Here is a 19,378-nt window from a genome sequence, read left to right on the forward strand (position 1 = left end):
GAGTGTTCACAAACCACATTAGAAATGCTGTCACAAGAGCAAGGATATTAGAAATACTATAAAGCAAGAAACAGCTGAGACATGACAACAAATCAAATGTTGGCAAAGAAGGTGAGTAAATAGTCAAAGATGACTTAGCACATGCTATAAAGTCAAGGCACTGGATGGTGGGGAACTGGCAAGAAGAAGATTGGGGCCGAGTGTTTCCTTATAAAACTTCTGGCATTTTGATGTGTATATTTACTAAAAATAACTTTGTTCTATGTGTGATGATTGCTTTCAAATATAATACTTTGAAGTGACAAGTATATCTGCAAATGAAGGCTCTGACCTTCTCAAGGGGAACGAAGCAGGTAGCCATAGCACCATTAATCTTAATCTCACATCCCCATTAAGCAGACTTAGAAGGAAAAAAAAAAGAAGAAGAAAAGAGAAAAAGACACACTCCCTCCCTGAAGGTGCTCATGTACCAGTGAATCATCCCTCTGGTTCTCATTAGAGGGCCAGGTGTCAGGCTGCCATTAGCCCAAAGTGGCGGACTCGTGGCATACTGGGGAATGCCCATCTCTGTGGGAAGGAGAGGCCACGGGTAGCTGAGGAGGGATCTGCTACCCTCTGATGCAGGCTGCTGAGACCGAGCTCGCGTACCTGGTTTGCACTCATAGAGGTCACAGCACTCTCCCGGCTTCCCTGAGGCTTTGGACACTAGTATGTTCAGGTATCCCGGCTGGCAGACTTTGCGCAGACAGCCCGCAGGGTCGCACACGCAGCGGCTGGGTAAGGGGCAGCACTCCCCAGGAGGAGCATAACCCTCGATCAGAACGGAATCTTCAGGACAACGTGGAGAGAACTGGACTTCACAGCGGGCCTTGGAGCAATCTGGCTTCTCTTCTAAATGGGAGAGAAAGAATTTAGCTCATGCCCAGGGAAGTCGGGGGCACGTTCATCAGAAGAACAGACAGTCCTGAGGAGCTATTTACTATCCAAAGAGAAGGGCAGAGAAAGAAACCTGGTAAAAACCCTTTAACTTTGTTTTGCCAACCACAAAGAGCTCTCTCAAGATCTATCCAGGACACCAGAATAGGAGCTGCGAGTTCCCTTCTTCCACATCTTCCTGCTTCCTCATGTGGAACCACCGATGTCTAGTGCAATGCCCCAACGGAAGACAGGTAAAGGGAAGATGCACGGTGACATGGACACACGGACACATATTAGAATTCAAGAGTTTTAAGGGTTGTTCTCTGAAAACAGTATGTGCTTGGGACATCAAAACAGACCCACAGGAATGAATCATGGCTTCTTCAGAAACCATAAACAGCGGACCTGACTATCAACATGGATGAACTCTATCTCCAAACTCCTGAGTTCTGATGAGATGAAACTTATTAAGACCTTCCAGTTCTATGATGTGGCAGCTTAATAAGACAGAGAATGAACCAAATTTCCCAGGTAATTCTCCTAGATGGTACCTGGTATGATTCTGGTACGTTTCTATCTCTAGCAGAGATTCATTGAATGTACTTTAGTCTCCTTTCTTTAATATCACCTACTAACCTAAAGATGAACCTTGATATTAAGAGATGAGAAAAATAGAGCTGGGTATTACCCCCAAATTTTAGGACTGGGTAGCAAAGCCCTAGCTTCTTGAGCCCAAGTCCACAGCTCAGCTTCTTGGTTTAACCTTTTAAGAACCCTATACCAACATAAGGTACTTGAGGAAGAAAGAGAAATAAATCAGAACAATGTCACTGCACCCCATGACATTTGAAGGGGGAGCTGGGAAGATGCTGAGTGGAAACAGTGCTGTGTGATATGGGGCACATTTCCTGAGCTCTGTCTTTCCTAGAGGAAAACCCAGAAACAGGACCACATAGTAAGGTTGGACCTAAGAGGTCACCTCGCTTAGTTTCCTCCTTTCGTAGATGAAGAACCACAGGTAAAAGGCTCACGTGACCTGTATAAGCTCAGTGATAAAATTAAACCCCAGACCCAGGACTCCTCCACTTCCAGTTCACTTAGCTCTTGATTCCTCAAAAGTAAATCTCTTTCCAAAACCAAGGTTGCGCCTTTCTCTGGCTGTTTTCTAATTTGACTGCTGCATCTTTCATTTGACTGGTCATCTCTTCCTTGTGCACCTCTTTCCTCCTCGTCTGGATGAGTCTTAGTACAGGAGACCAAATACACTCTCCATTCTAGGAAATTTATTCAAAAATGTTGATTGAGCACTGGTACACAGCTTTGGATACATTAATAAAGAGGAAAAACCAAGATGCTTCGCTTCAGAGTTTACAAGGCAATGGAGAGAGACAGAAAAGAAACAATAAATATCATAAATAAATTATATAGTAGTAAAGAGTGATAAGTGCTACGGGGAACGGAACAGAGAAGGGGGAACTGGGGCATTTGGAAGGAGGGATGGTTACGATTTGGTAAAATGGCCATGATGGAAAAGCCCAAGAGACTTGAAGGAGTGAGGGCAGGTCATGGGGAAAGCGGGGAACAGCAGCCCCACAGAGGCAACAACTAGCCACAGCTGGGTCCCAGGAAGAGAGTTGCTGGAGCAGAGTAAGGGAGAGGAGGTTAGATGGGCAACAGGGGTCCTGATCCTGTAGGGCCCCTCAGGCCATTTTAAAGCCTGGTTGCTCTAATTATGAGATAAATGAGAGCTTAGATCATGTAGGAGGAAGGGGGAAAAAATGAGAAAAATGGAACTCCTCTTGGAATAGAAGGCTTTGGGGATCCTGGGCAATAGCAGAGACCATCTGGGGAGAGAGCAGACACAGGAGGAGGTTGGAAAGGCATTTGGAGAGAGAATATGAAGGAGTCAGATGCACACATGATCTACCACAGCTGGGAAGCAGGTGTGCTACAGGTGGAGACAAGCTGGGGTGGTTAGACTCTTCACGGTCTTATGATCTGCCCTCTGCCCACCTAACTTAAGGCTGCTCTCTAATTTTCCTGTGGGACAGAATACTACTTCACAGCACCTACGCTTCCTTTGGAGGCAACATTCATTTAACTGCTGGCCTCTGTTCTCTTGGGGCTGCTGTCAACATGCCAATATACAAAAAAAAAAAACAAACAAAAAACAAAACAGCTGAAAGCAGAGTGGAAAGTAAAACAGTCCCTGTCCTCAAATCTGACCTCATTAACACACACACCATGTGCTATTGTCACAGTCATCCCCTATGGTGAGTTACTATTTGTTCCACTTTACAGATTACGAAAACAAAGGTTTGGACAGGCCAAGTTAATGGCCCAAGTTCACGTCATTAGTAAACAGGCAGATGGTGATTTGCAACTTGGCGCCTCAGGTTCCATTTATGCTCCTCTCTGATAACCCTCCTCCTGTCTCAGGAACCACTGGTGTTGGTGGGTGTTCAACCCTGGACTGGCCAGTCTTTCCCTGGTAGATGATTTCTTTGGGCTCGCCTTCATTCTTAATGGAACTGTGGTTTCTGTTAAAACTGCCCAACTTGGCTAGATTCCTGGCTCCCTCTTACTTAACCTTCTCTCAAGGCACAAGTCATGGGACATACAGAGTTTGCTTGCCTGGGCCACACAGGAATTGTTACTCTAGTCTTAGAGGATCCATCTATTCTACCTTCATATTATTACTCCCAGGAACTGCCCTGAGAAGAGAACAGGATTAAGTAAAGAGGAATTGCACCCCCAGGTTCCCATTCCAGTGGGGCAGAATAAATCAAGGAGCTGAGTGAGGAGAAGGCGAATCTTGACTACAGGGACTGATCAAGTTGGAGCTGGTAAAGCACAATTCAGTAGACTGCTTATCTGGCAAACAAACACATTGTTTTACAAGGAAAAACTCTGTGACTTTAACTGCAAATAGCACTTAATTCCTACTCTTATTCATTTGCTGTAATTAACATTATGCATCACATTCTACTACATTCTTATTCTACAAATATTCAGTATGTATAATCCAACTTTTCAAACATGCCTCAATTAACCATGTTTCCATTAAAACCCAACATATTAGCTCTTGCTACTTATTCCCCACTTTATGGTCTCTAACAATCTCAACACTATAACCTCTTGAAGTAGGTTTTACAGCTCAAGTCTCAAGAGATTTACTTCTTAAGAACTGCTTTGGCAATACAGGTGGGACAGGGTAGCATGGAAGGATCTAAGACATTAAAAATGAACGTTACATCTTATTAAATGCTTTGACTTCTCTCCACAGGATCATTCTAGCTTTCTCTTTATTAATATCCATTAGTTGATGTTAAACTATCCTCGTATTCTTAGAATAAGCTTTGTTTTTAAAGATTCTGCTGACCTTGACTTCCTAATATCTTAAGATTTTTAAACTTACAAACTTGAATAATATTAGTCATTGTCAGACATTAGCCTCTCTAGTTTCAGTGTTACATGAACACTTTCAATCAGTTGTTCAGCATTCTACCTCTTTATTCTATGCAAAATATTTTTTAAAAAACACAGGATTAAACGAGGGTAGGAATTAAATTATGGTTTTAATACCTTCATCAAATACTGCTTTGGTTAATTCTAATTTTTTGATGGCATTGCTCTCATTGTGACTTGTTCCTAAATGATCTATAATTCAGCTTTGAAGTCTTCTTAAGAGTGCTATTAAATTTTACATAGGTAGATTTGGGGGGGGGTTCCCTTTTGATTTTATAGTTTTACTTGCTTGTTGCCAGGAAATACATGTGGTACAATTTTCTACTTTTGCTAATTTCTTAAAGTGCTTCACATTTTTGGCACACAAGTATGTTATGAATTTATGGTCAATTTTTAAATACATGGGTATTTGAAAAGAAAATGTTTCCTTTATTTATTAGAAACAAACTTGCCTACCTATTAAATTGAGCTTTTTAATTATGACAGTCAGATCGCCTTACACTTTCTGTCTGATTTTCAAGAGGGATCTGTAGAAATTTCCCCTTGTGAGCCAGTAACTTCTGGTATTTCTAACACTTTCTACTTTAATTTTTCAAAGCTGTGTTGTTAACTTCATGGCTAGCAGGCATAAGCTTTAAGCCTATTATACTGACTTGGCAAATTATAAAATTATATTTTTAAAGTATTTAGATTTCTAAAATCTATAGTTTTCTTACTTTGTAAGTGTTAGCATTCTTTCATTTCCCCCTTCTTTCAACCCTCTATTCATCTCTCAATGGATTACCCAGAACCTTTGCTCACCCAGCACTCAGTCCCCTGCAAGACTCTCACATTCAGCAGTTACCAGGAATTATTTTTCTGATACCTTCTTTCTCAGCTACTTATAATACACAAATTCTCCTAGAAATTTATTTATTCACTTACCATTTCTATTTCTCTTTCTTCCATGGAGAAAAAAAAAAAGAAAATAGCCACACCATGACTTTTGCATCAAAGGGCTTTCCTGACATTACCTTTGAAATTTTATCAATTTGAAAAGAATTCTCTCCATAATCTCCCTATGGTGTCAAAACAATTCTCTCTATATAATACTTAATTTAATTAACAAGCATTTACATCTGGTTGCCCTGGCAATGTTGCAACTGGCATCTTAAAAAAACAAACTTGTCTCAGATGTAGAAAGACTAAAGTGACATATGATTTGCAATAGAAGAAATTAAGGGAAAACAGTGTATTTAGCCATATTAAACAATCTTCCTTTAAGAGGTGAGCCCTTAAAACACTGACAGGGCCACCCAGTATGAAGCCATTTTACAACAATGGAATGACCAATCAATCCTAGTCACTTCCACCTGTGTAACTGGATCGTGGCTATTTCTAGACCTTCTCCAGGTCCATATGTCAACAAAGTATAATTATGATCTGCAAGTAATAAATCCAATCAAAAGTTTTGTGCTTAAACACAGATTTAAATGAAAACCTACTAGATGGGAAGAGGGGGAAAAAAAAAAAGAGAAAAATTACGCTGCCAGATTCTTCTATTTAAAGTTTGTAGAGTCCCACACATGACACCAAAGCCTTCCTTCTATTTCAAAATCCCTTGAAATGGTCACTTGAAATAAAAACAGATACCCTACAACACTTACTACAGGCAAACAGGCGGCAAAAAATAGACAAGTAAAATTTAGGAACTGGACTGCAGAATCGAAGCAGCTGGGTGCTCAATCCTTTCACAGTCTCTCCTAATTCCTTCTCTCTCTGTCTCTCTCACACACGCAGTAGACACAGTCATTAAGACAATCCTGGGAATCCCACCTACTTTCAGAGATAATTCAAGGGATTCCTAAATCTGGATTAGATCTGATGTCACAGGATTTAACAAGGAGAATATACAGCCAAAAGTCAGGAAGTGCCCAGGATCCTGGTCTTCCCCACACCTCACTGAGGGGATCCAAAGGGGTCCTCAGCCACTTGGTAAGATAGGGAGTCAGGTCTCCTCATGGTTACTTACTGCAGGGCAACCTATGAAGTCCTCTCAAACTTTTCTCCACTCATTCATTTGACAAATATTAACTGAATGAATTCCACCATCCAAAGATTCCAGGAGCAGGGCTTAAAGCAGGGTATGAAACAAAGTCCTTGGCTTCCTGGATTTACAATTGTGCAGAAGACTGACAACACACACAGGTACACAGTCTCACATCAGGTGGGGGGAAAGGCTCTGAAATACCCCCAGTAGTGTGTGTGAGTGCACTTCATTCTTAGAGGGGGAAGGTTCTTTGAGGATGAGGCATTTGAATAAAAGAAAGAAGAAGAGATGCAAACAACAGGGCAAGAACATTGCAGAGGTATACAACAGTAAGGGAGGGTGCGGGCTATAAGGCAGGAGAGTCAACTCTCCAAGTAGAAATACACTCTTCACGATTATTCAGAAATCAAAATTGTAGAATTAACAGGTAGAAAATACCAATAAGAACTCACAAGGAAAATATTTTGATGGATAGAATTTCTTGTTAAGGATTCAATTCTCACAGGCATGCTAGAGAAATGAACGAACTTGCTGCTAAATGAGTGCCTCCTGTGAGTGAGGCCTGCCTGGACTTATTCTTAGAAGAGATTACGTCTTCATCTGGACTTGACAGATGAGGAGACTGCCCCACAGAGATGAAGACACTTGGCTGGTGTCACAAAGCAAGGGGCAGAGCTGCCAAAGTCCGCAGTTTTCCCACTAGTCCATAATGCCAAAAGCAAAATGCACTTCAGCTTTCCTAGTTGACTTGTCTGGTGTTTGTACGTTTAGTCAATGGTACATATTATCTTGAATACAGAGCACAAAATTAATTGGCGAAGATGAAGAGGTTGAGGGTCTCTGGTGAGTCTTCATCACTTTATTGTTGGCTGTGCTATTTCATCTGCTCCTTGAACGCAGAGACATCCCGTGCTATAAAAGGAGGGGCTTTCTTATATTCAGCATTATTTTGTTCTGAAAATTTCTATTACAAATGCAATACGTATGTCATCTCTGTATTTTTAAATTTAGAGACTGATTCCTTTAAAGTTACACTGTGAGTTCTTCTCATTCACATTCCATGATTTTATCATAACCTTTTTTGGCAAGCTTTACTGTGAAGACTTGTTCCGTACAATCATAACCCCAAGGGGAAAAAATTAGGCTTGTTGATACAGTCCCAGAAATATTTCATATTTCAGCTCCTTCAGAAACACCCACTGTATTTTCCCAGCCCTTTCCTTCACTCTGAATTTAGGATTTAAAAGCAACAGGACCTACTAGAGCCTTTTCTTGGTGGTTTGTTAAAGATGACATATTTAACTATCCTATACCCTAATTACCAACTAAAGTTTGTTTGTATCACAGTGGAATACAACTTAGGAAATACAAAAGAAAAAATATTAAATGATCTGTAAAACTCTAATATGTGATACTTTAATTCAGTGGTTCTCAAAACTGCCTGTGCATTAAATTAAAATCACTTACGAAGCTTTTAAAATTACCACTGTCTGGTTACCACCTCAAACCAATTAAAACAGAATGCAGGGGAAGAGTCTGGGTACTGGTGTTATTTCAAACAGTTCCCAGGGTGATTCCACTACACCATTCAGGCTGAGAACTACCTCTCTACTCTATCAAGCAAATTGAGAATCTTTACGATGAAGTTCACTATTAATAACAGAGCTTAATCAAAGGCATATTCAAATATCCTGGCAAACCATGGGTGATCAAGTGCCAAAGGAGCACTGAACCCCTCCAGATCCCTCCTGCCACCAAGAGCTCGAAGCTGCACCTGCAGCCACAAGTTACACCGAGGCTCTCCTGAACCACACATCTTTCTACACTGAGGACTTTACTGAAATGGGCTGCTAATCATGCATGAGATTAGAGCTTTGTTACTCTTAGTGTGGTCCCTGGGCCAGCAGCCTCAGCATCATCTCAGAGCTGTTAGAAATGCACAGAGCTAGTCTGGTGGTAGATCTACTGAATCGGAGTCTGCATTTCAGCAAGATGTACAGCAAAGTGTGAGACAAGACACTCTAGAGTGGTGGTTCTCAGTCATCATTACTGTCACCATCATCATCTCCTAAGAATTTGCTAGAAATGCAAATACTGAAGCTCCCCATTAGACCTACAGAATCAAACTGAGAGGCTCAGCAATCTGTTTGAAAAGCTTTCAACATGCATGCATATGACAGTTTGAGAACCTTCCTGCTATAATAATGATTCTCAACCCTTGCTTCACATTAAAATTGCCTGGGGAACTGAAAATCTAGAAGCTCAGAGTATAGCCAGGTGAGGTAAATCAGAATTCCTGAAAGTATGAGACCTCTCCTCCAATATCAGTGTTTTTGAAGTCTCCCAGGCGATGCTAATGTACAGTCAAGGTGGTCCCATTGTTCTACATGCCCCTGCTCACCCCATCCTTCATACTCCCAGGTAAATCAAAACCTCTTTTAATTCTTGGGAAATATGAACCAACCAGTCTTCCCTGGAATCTTCCTGAAAGAGGTCAGAGTTACCTGGGAGGAGGGAAGAAAATCTTAGATTGCCTCTGATTGTAGAAGGTTGAGTTGCAAGAAGTAAGGAAGATGTGGCCTGTATGCATCCTACTGATTTTTAAAACATAATTTACAAACGTTCAATAGAATTGAGTCCAGGAACATCTTAATTCATCATCTGTTAATTCACACCAGGAAAACATGTTCAGTTTACTTCCAGAGAGATTTGTCATTCAATTATTCTCATGTACTCATACCTCATAATGAATTTCAAAATATAACCATGAATTTGCTTTTTGAAAAATCTGTCAATAAGACCTAAGGATTGTTTAGATAAATGTGCAAAAAACTGGCTTCAAAATGATTAATGTTACCTAATAAACCAGTCTTCTCAGAACACCTTGTCCCCTGTATCAGAACCATTGCCCACAAAAGAAGAGTCTAACTTACTAGGGAATAGGACAAATGACTATTGAGGAAAACTTAAATGAATTAAATCTGTAGAGAAAGCTCAGCAACATCTTTATTCCTAACAGCTTGAAAATGTCACAGTGACATAAACATTAGAAATGAAGAACTCCCCAGGTGGTGTTTAACGGAAGGCTACGTCCATCATCTAACACAAACAAAACCTCGATTTTGTGGAGGGATCATGTGACTTTGGGTAGGATGCCTTCTACACTTTTATCTTCCCTTTACTGAGGAATGGATGCTGCAAATTAGTTCTTCCTTTGTGTAATGATGACACTGATTTGAAAAACGTACAATAAAATGTCAGATTTCAAATGCATGAGAATGAAATGTTTGGTGTTCCTATGCTGTAACACAACAGGCTGGCACTGAGGATGTCTCCAAAGAACATATTCCAGTCAGAGTGTCTATGAGCACTTCCCACTCAATTGAGTTTCCACAAGGCTGGACCCCAGATCATTCAAGAAAGACCAATAAATGTTTGCTGAATTAAAGAAGCAACCAATCATGTTCTTTCAAAACACCAGGATTTCCTAGCACTCTGAATTTCATGAACTCAGGACAAAGTGTGGTCTTCTGTGATTTTTAAAAAATAAGGAACAGTGAACTTGAATCCCAGAGGTGATATATGAATTTCAAAAGTCCTTAGAAGGACTCTAAAGAATATTATGTTCTGATCTGAGATCTTCAGAGGTTCCTCAAAGTGACTATATTTGTGCAATTAAAATGATAAACCAAGAATAAGGAGCAGATGCAGAACAGCATTAAAAAAAAGGACAGGTAAGGAGCACAGCGGAACATGCTGCTGCTATTCTGTCCTCACTGACGACAGTAGCAGAAAATAAAGAACTGCAAGATACTTAACTGTGCGACTGGTCCGTCTCATGAGGGTTTCCGCACATGCTGAGAACAACCATGTGGCTAAAATTATAAATAGATGTTTGGAAAAAATATTTGGACCATTTATTTTTTTCTGTCTCTTCATCCTTTTCTCTTTTTTAATTTCTGTTTTACTGGAGATAATCTACTTTTTAAAACCACTAACTTGGCATTTAACAGAGGTTGCTTTTTAGTAACTTTTTTTTTTTTTTTTTTTTTTTTTTTAACATGGGAGTCAATCCAGCTACTGGTTTACCAGAAAGGTTTAAGAGCCAGACTGAACTATGTCCAAATCATGGGTCTTCTACAACTAGCTATGTGATCTCAGGCAAGTTTCTTTACCTTTCTGGGCCAGAGTTTCCTCAGGGTTGTTAGGAGTTGAGCAAGTTAACAGATATTACAAATACCCCAATGACTGGCAAATCCAAGTGCTCAACAGAGGAGCTCTTGACAGGACTGTCACTGTTATCGTTAATTAGCAGGAAGAGTCTAGGCTTAAGAGTCAGAGACCTCAGTTTGTCTGTGTATGTGTGTGTGTGGTGCACCACTTTTAACCCCTTTATGATCCTCAGAAAGCCACCTAACTTCACAGAGCTTCATGAAACACTCATGTGCTAGGGACTAAAAACACTTGTTTTACAAGATTGTTTTAGAGTATAAACAGATTTGTAACCTTTTATATTACAAAGATATGTAATTCATTTATATAAAACATTCTGTATATTCATAGGTGTGTATGTATGCGCATGTACATGCACACACATACACATACAAACACGCGTACACAGGATTTTTATACTTTCTTCCTCTTAGTTATTTTAAGCCTAATGCTTAACAGTATGCTCCAGAACACAAGAATGTCATCATTAACTCTATTATTGATAAAGGTGAAGTTGATTATGAAACACAGACCCAAACATGGGTACAGACGCCATATACATATTTAGTATCGCATGCCCTATACAATCATCCTAACATTCCAAAGTTCCATTCACACATTGGTTCTCTTTCAGCTTCCATCACTTTATTAATTCCCGAAGAAGAAAAGAAGCATTCTGAAAGAATGGGCTGCATTCCACCTGGAGGGAAGGAAGCTGTCTCATATAGGTAGTACTGCCTGGAGATTCTTTGCCAGCTTTCTCTACACACAAAGATGACATGTAATGGTAATGAGTACCTCCAAAAGCACAGGAACTCAGAAAGGTCTCCCAACATCTATACCTGCACTGCTAGGGCCTTCCCTGGTCAGAAAGGGCTTCCCAGAGGCAATCAGGGCCTCTGAGAACAGCCTCATTCCCTTCCCACGACGTTCTCTGAAGGCCTCTCCACCCTTCTGGACTGCTCCTTCAGCTCCAGCACAAAATTCCTAATCAGACTTGCACTGGGGCAAGTCCCTGAAAGGGCCCCGTGTTTCTATGCCTTCTTTGTGTCCTTTGTGTACCCACTGCGTAAACCCTGGTCCACCACGACTGCCAAGAGGGCACCCGCAGACTACAAATATGTGAGCTGCAGCTGAGCAAAGGGACGTGTTTACTTTCCATCCTGAACTACAACTTGACCTGTAGCAAAAAACAAAAATACTGCAATGTGTATTTTTTCCCAGAAATGATAATTATAGTACTCCAAACATTTTTCAAACTTCAACTACCAAAATGGAAAAGGCATTTCAAAAAATAATTTATTAAATAGGCACTTATATTCTTGGTAGCCCTTACATGGAAATCATTTTTTTTTTTTCTTTGTAGCCATTAAAGGCCTAGCTCCTGGCTCAAAGTTATCCTCCAGGGTGAGGTGGGGCTCAGACTCTGCCTTCTGAATTAAGAGGTGGGAGAAAAGAGTCCTCCCTATTCATTGCAGTTGTAGGTTTACAGCACCTTCTTCCACTTCAAAAAATATCAGCCATTTAAGAATCGCAATTCCTACATGAAGTATGAGGGAACTTTTGCACTTCTGGCTGATACAATGTGCCTGAACCAGAAGATAAGGCCAAATATGACCCTGGTATCAAACACAAAGGGTACAGTCTCTAGACTCCTCTCAGGAGTATTGCAAGAACCCCAGTCTATTTAAACTCTTGTCTGAAAAGTATGCTTCCTCATTCCTTCCTCATCTGGTCCTTTACCTCTAGTTGAAGTTTTTCTAAAGCCAGGACTCTTGTCAAGATACTCTCATTGTTAAGTGCCCCCGTCAGGCTTTTCCAACACTCTTTGGACCACTGGTTCCCAAACCTGAGCATGCTGGAGTGCTTTCTGAAGCACAGATTGCTGAATCTCAAGCCCAGAGTTGCTGATGTAGTTGGTCTGTAGTAAGACCTGAGGATGAGCATTTCTAACAAATTCCCAGGTTCTGTTGTTGCTGTCCAGGTACCATGCTTTCAAAGTAGCTGCTATAGACCACGTCTGTTTGAAAACCTCAGTCTCTTATAAGTTGTGCCACTCTCTCTCCTCCCAGGAAAAGGTGGTTTTCTCTGTCTTGCCTGCCTGTCTTTACAGCTACAGATCAGAGCTGGCTCTAAGTATAAGTGGAGAGCAACATGCTTAATAGACCTGAACAACAGAGGCCCCATCCAAGCTCATCCTCTTCTGCAGTGAATGGCAACACACACCGGAGCCTGCCATTTTCATCCTGAGATAGAATTCAAGGAGAAAGGCACATAACGGAGAGAGAAGGCAGACTATTCAGGGCTTCCAGGGGTGAGGAGAGGTCATGGCTGCTGCCAAAGCGGACATCATGTTCAGTGTTGGTGCTGTTCTCATGTTCCCCGATACTCTTCCATTAAAATAAAAAAGTCAAAGGACATCAAAATAATTTATAATGAGCCAACTGTCACAAATTCATATGTCAATAATTAAAAATTTGTGTTAAACTTAAGCAGCAGTGTTACAAAAATTTAACTTTACATATGTTATAGGGACCAGGCTCTGCATAGATGCTAGGGACCTACTTTCAATTTACTTATTTATTTATGCTCCTCAACCCTTTGTGTATTGCCCTGGTCCATATAGAATTCCAACCAGTGGGGGAAGGGGAAGGCCTGACTCTAAGTGATAGGATGTGCACTGCTATTTCTGCTCATTTCACAGAAGGCCTTGGTCACGTGGCCACACCCACCTGGAAGGGAGTCTCGGAAGTGTGATCTGGATGGCCATCTTCCTAGCGAAAATTTTACATACATCTATGCAAGAAGAGGAGAATGGACACATTTGGGACAAACTAGAAACCTGGCAACAAATTTCCTATAAAAATGAACGGTCTGAACAATGGAAGTATTTTGCCCTTTTAGGAGTGAAAGTAAATAAAGCATTCTGAAGAAACACTTGAGAAACACTCATAACCAATGCATGTGTTTATTTTCAGAGCCATACATCTATTTGTTTAAAGAACCTAGAAGATTCTTATAGTCTTTAATTTCACAAATACTTAATAAACTACTACCATGCAAGAAACACCAAAATACATTGGATATTTTAATAAAAACAAGAACATACAGAAAACCCTTGATCATCTGTGAACCTAGATTTTCTAGACATATGAACTTTCAGTGGAAAGCTTAGACTCCTTTTGAAATATTCTATAACTCAGAATTTTCAACAAATCAATCTAATCCTTCCTACAATTAAGGTATGGAAAAAAGATGAATTGGAAATTTGAATGTTTAATTACAAGGGGGAATTAATATGCTTGTTCTTTCATAGAAATGTAGAGATGATTCTGTCTAGAAGACTTGTCAAAGGAGAAGTAAAATATTCTTAGAGATCTTAGATGTGCATGAAGAGTGACTCAGAAATGCCAGATGACTTACTAATGGGTCACTCAGCTAATGGTCAAAAGCCAGGTCTCCCAGGGAACTCTGCAGTGGTCCTATCATGATGCATAGTCACCATCTCAGCCTCCTCCTTCAGTTTGTCATCAGCATCTTTTCCTGATAGTTATTCAAATCTGTTACATAGTATTTAGAACTGCTTAGAATGATTTAAAAATGACTTGCTTACAAAGCTCCTTAACCATGAAATCAGCGAAACATACAAACAGAACCAAAACAAAAACAACCCTTTATGTAAGTGGAGTGGCTAAGGAGGTCAGAAGAGCAACTTCTGGTCAGGGATGGCTGTGGTGCTGTCCACCAGCCAGGTGCTGACAGGATGCCCACCCACACAGGCAGAGCCTGGGGCTGAGAGACATGGTGAATAAACATGCCAGAGACAGAAAGGATGGCGGGCCTGCAGAGATGGGACACAAAAGTAATCTGTCTGCACACCATGGGCTTTGGGACTAGAGCTCCAGAGGAGACAGCTCCTATTAGGAATATCCTGTGGTCTCCATACCACAGGGACTTCTCTGTAACAGCCTAATCCTCAGGAAATTAAGACCTCTGGCAGTTTCCTCAGCCCCTTCAGAACAAGAAGTCCAGGCAGAATAAAACGGGAACACCACGACCAGAGAATCTGGTAAGACTAGACGGGATGCCTCAGCATTAGCCATGGTATAAGGCCTTATTAAGGGAGGTGGGATATGTGCCTCCAGAGCTTCGGCTTGGTGTGGACACCACCTCTGAAAGCCCTTCTGTCCACAAAGCCCCATCGTGCTGCCATGGCTTTGCACGGCTTAAACGGGGCTGCTTCGTTCTTGTTCTGCTGCTGACGTCTGTTGACATCTCCTGATGGCTGAGAGTCTCTGTGTTGACACTGAATATGTGCTTCTACCTGCCTGATCTCATAGAGACTGTGCAGATATCTGGCCTAGCAAATGAGGAAGATGGAAACAGCCTTCTCTGTTTCTCCCCCATTTCTCACCTTTTCTTATTGTTTTTCTGTTGTCCAATGCACAGCTCCTCTCATTCTCAAGAAAGCTACTCTTTAAAATTCAAGGTTGATGTCAAGGCTATCCTCTGTCCCTGTTATAACTAAGAATAGAAAGATCTGCCTTGAAAAAGAAAAGCACCGCACACACACAGGAGCCATATAGGAGGTCAGACATGCACACATGGGAAGGTAATCCTACAGGGCTCTTCAGTGATACTGGGAGCTTAGTAAGCTGGGGATATGTGAATTTCTACTCTAACTATCTTTCAACAACAGATTAAGAAGACACCTTTTCTCCCTGACTTACCGCACAATGTCAACTCCAGAATCTACAGTGACTACTAACTACTCCTCCAATTCCCAGTCCTATGTGGAGACAGCCATTTTTCACTATATTCTCTATTCAAGACGTTTCCTTCTAGGAGGCTTACAGAATACCATCAGCCTGATATTCTTTTTTTAAAAAACATACACAATTTTTGTTACAACGGACTACTGATATGAGGAATTTTATCCCACCATACGAGGAATTGTATCTCACCATAAAACCTTCAAGGAGAAATCTGAGCGACCTCAACTGATGCTCAAGAGTAACAGTCTAATGATATTCAGATAGACGAATGGTAAGGCTAATGCCTGTATTCAAAAAGGCTATTCAGTCAGCATACGATTACTGAGCCAGGAACCCAGCAAAAAGGAATGGCGATACAGCAGCTGGGGGATTCCCACGAGACAAGTCCTGAGGTCTTTGTAAAGGCTCTAGTTGGTGCATCACACAACAGACTACAACTGACCCAGAAAGCACAATTTTACCCCGGCCAGGGTGCTTACTGAAGGAAGTATTTCCGGAATTGCTCTTGGTTCCATATATATATTTCAGTGACTCAACCTACTGCCAAATCCGAGGATGATAGTTTTTTAATTTGTACCAGATTTCTGTTTTCTGGTTAAAAAAAAAAAAAAAAAAAAAAAATCACTTTCTAGCTCTGAGTTTTTCCTCTTCACTTCCAGTTCCAGCCTGAGAAGCTGGCTTTCTTTTATGAAGCAAAGTGTTTTGACCAGTTTGTGGCTTCTTGCACGTATGATAATGAGCTAAAACAATTGGGCAGTTGGCTTGTCACCAGGTAGGTGATTTGCTTCTGTGCAGGTACTTCAAAGCACAACTGATTCAAATTACAAATTACTACATGCCATGGATCTTTTGGGTCACTGTTCAATGAATAACTGAATTCTTGAATGTTGTTATGAATAGCAAAGGTCTACTATGTTGGCATCTCTTCTATAAGTCATGTATAAATCGTGGTTGTTCACACTTAGCAGGAACCTAATATCTAACTCTTCTACCCACTGCACACTTACGAATGCAATCAGAAGGCTCCACCTCCTCTGTGCCTCTGAGGAGAGGGTGGTAACATTTTGTCACCAGTAAGCCTCCTTTTGAGTCAGAGAGGAACTGCCCAATTAGTAATAACATGGGCACTGTGGAATCTAACTTCCATCCTTAATTGTATCATTGTGAAGAATAAAAACTATAAAGAAAATGATGCTTTACATTGGAAAATAACATATTAAACTTCTAATCATGACTTTAAATTAAGGAATCCAAGTTTAACCTGCCAGAAATATGTAAAGCTGATTGAGGTGGTCAAGTACCTTGTAAGTAATGAACTGAACACCCCCCTTTCCCAGTACTCCTGGTGGAAAGGTTTTAACAAGAAAATTCTGCCCAGCAGTGGCTCTCCTGATATTTCTGAGTAAACACATCCAACCCTGTGGTCTTACTCTTTATGTGTTTAGATGCTACTTTCTGAGTAAGGGGACCACATCATCTGTAGGTAACTCAGAGACACAGTAGTGTTCATTCTTCTACCTACGCATTTCCAAGTGGCTTCATGGCCCACAGTGAGCGTGATACACAGCTCCCCATGTCCACCCACTCACTAGAGTTCAGAAGAGCACGAAAGAATAATTAAGTTAACACAGTGTAGTAATCAAAGGGGTTAATAAAGGCAATATGTCATTAAGTGACAAGAGTGGCAGAGACAAAAGGACGGTGACTACCGAGAAAGAAGAGATGGGATCAGTTTGCATGGCAGCTGCAGACAGGAATTACTGCAGGTGTAGGGAAGATGCTGGGAGTACGGACAATCCTAGCAGGGGATTTGGTCTAAGTAAAAGGGGTGAAGTGTGATGTAGTAGCTGGCCATACTCCCTTATGCCCCTGACCAATGACATACCAAAGGAAGAGCACCCCACACCCTAGTCAGTCTCTGTGCTCTCACTCAGGTGCTTCCAACCCCTATGATGCTCTTCCCCCATGATCATCTAGCTGGCCAGAGTGCTACTGTCAACCCACCCAACAAATACTGAGCACTTGAGACATTCTGGACACTCTGCTAGGGATGTAGACACAAGGTTGGACATATGCAGTCCCTCCCTTCCAAGAGCTTTCTGGTCATCTTCAAGCAAAAGCCACTTCCTCTGTGCAATCCTCCTTCATCTCTATCTACTCTACAAGTCTGATTCCTTCCTCTACTCTCTTTTCACAGACTTTGCACATATACCTGTTTGATGAAATGCATACACTGCATCATTATTTATACTTCTATCAAGGCAATCCATAACCAAAGTAATTTCAGTTGAGGCCTGGACTTGAATCTTGTACATCTTTGTTTCTCTGCTGCCTACATAGTATCTAGACAATAGACTAGTCTCCATCAATCTTTCTCTCTCCTTTCTGTCTAGTTTGTTGTAACACTTACAGTGTGCAATCCTGGGTAACCTTTCCTAGTCTCAGTCTCCTCACAGGCGAGAGAATAATAAAAACCTCCACTTCATGAACTCTCTGAGAGGTTTCACAGAGTAACACCTGGCATACGAGTGAGCCTCCACTGTTAGCTAGGATCATTGTGAGCTGCCGACTCGGAAATAATGATAAAAAAATCTGGAATCTTTCTGTGTCATGGAACCAAATCAACAATACATACTCTAAGAATCAAAAGATACAAGGGCAAAGGTCTCAAATAATAAACTACAATAATCAGAAAGCACTAACTCAAAATATGCAAAAATGTACCGAGTTCACAAAGCCTTTGTCTCCTAGTTATACAACGATCATGAAAGGTGTGGGCTCTTAACAACCATGCATTTACTTCTACTATCTTACTTCAGAAATGTCTGCATGAAACGAATTGCACATTATTACATACAGTACTTCAACCATACTGATTTTGTTAACAAAGGAATATTGTAAAATTGACACAGGGCTTAAGCAGCAGAGGAGAGGGTGTGTCTCAAAGTGTAATTAACTTTATGGACTTTTCAAAGGTCTCCAGGTTCAGCGTGGTAATTATTTTAAATAGTTAAAAGCATGCTCCAGGAAAGCCTTAAGTGGTCATGTGGTTCAAGGCAACCTGGCTGGCTCTGGTTTAGGGCCCCAGTACAGCACTATTTACTGAGGTACAAAGAAAAGTTCAAAATCAGTTCTGGAAACAAACTGCCTAAATTCATTTGTAACTTTTAAAGCACTATATAAAGCATTAAAACGAATCTTAAAGTACTAAATTTCTGATTTAGACATTTAGTGCATCCCACAAAGTTGTAAAACACTCCAGAGTGGAAGTAATTCCTTTCTTCCCCAAGCACTCTACATATCATTTCCATTTTATCTACTGCTTATACGCTTAAAAACTAATTTCAAAGAAGTAAAACAGGTCTATGCTAGATGCAGTATTTCCATTTCCATTTCGGCTTATGTAAGGAACCTGAGGAAGCACAATGACAAGAGACAATGGACTAGAATCAAGAGGATCAATCTGAGCTCGGAACCAGTTCTGACTCAGCAGTCTCGGATCCTGGTGAGAACAACCATTTCCAAAGCATGACGTGGAGCGTTCCAGGAGCTGCGGCTGAGCAGCACAGAAGTACCTCGGGCCTTTTTAAATTTGGGAAATTCAACTCATGACGCTGACCTGCCATATATCAAAAAGTTTTTAATCTCAGGGAATCGCATCACTGACAAACACTTTAGTAATATAATACCCTCAGGAGGACAGCTCACTCCCTCACACAAATGGTAAAGCATTACCTCACTTAAAGGACAACCTAAGCAGAGAGGTAGCGAAGTGAACAGAAAAAACACTGTCAGTTCTCAGGGGGCACAGTTACCAACAACAGTCTTGGATTCAGGATCTCATATGGCTCTTAAAACCATCCAATTATGAAGGGGAAAGGAAGGTTTACCCTACTTCCTTCCACTGGAACTAACTCATGCAGAGAACCACAGGTACTTAGTAATACACCAACTTATGTTCCAATTAGACCGAGAA

General features: G+C 40.9%; 1 protein-coding gene across 5 annotated transcripts in view; it reads right to left on the reverse strand.

Moving 5' to 3' along the window:
- The window catches only part of Crim1 (cysteine rich transmembrane BMP regulator 1), a 180,689-nt gene that overhangs the window by 102,635 nt on the left and 58,676 nt on the right, over positions 1-19,378 (reverse strand). For 4 of the 5 annotated variants that reach the window (XM_047522876.1, XM_047522877.1, XM_047522875.1 and 1 more), the window contains exon 3: positions 649-891. The exons of the other annotated variant lie outside the window; for it this stretch is intronic. In XM_047522876.1, the coding sequence (XP_047378832.1) occupies positions 649-891 (243 nt within the window). The remainder of the gene's footprint in view (positions 1-648; positions 892-19,378) is intronic. 5 annotated transcript variants of the gene reach the window in all.

The sequence above is a fragment of the Sciurus carolinensis genome, chromosome 13 (genome assembly GCF_902686445.1).
Source record: "Sciurus carolinensis chromosome 13, mSciCar1.2, whole genome shotgun sequence".
Taxonomy (NCBI): domain Eukaryota; kingdom Metazoa; phylum Chordata; class Mammalia; order Rodentia; family Sciuridae; genus Sciurus; species Sciurus carolinensis.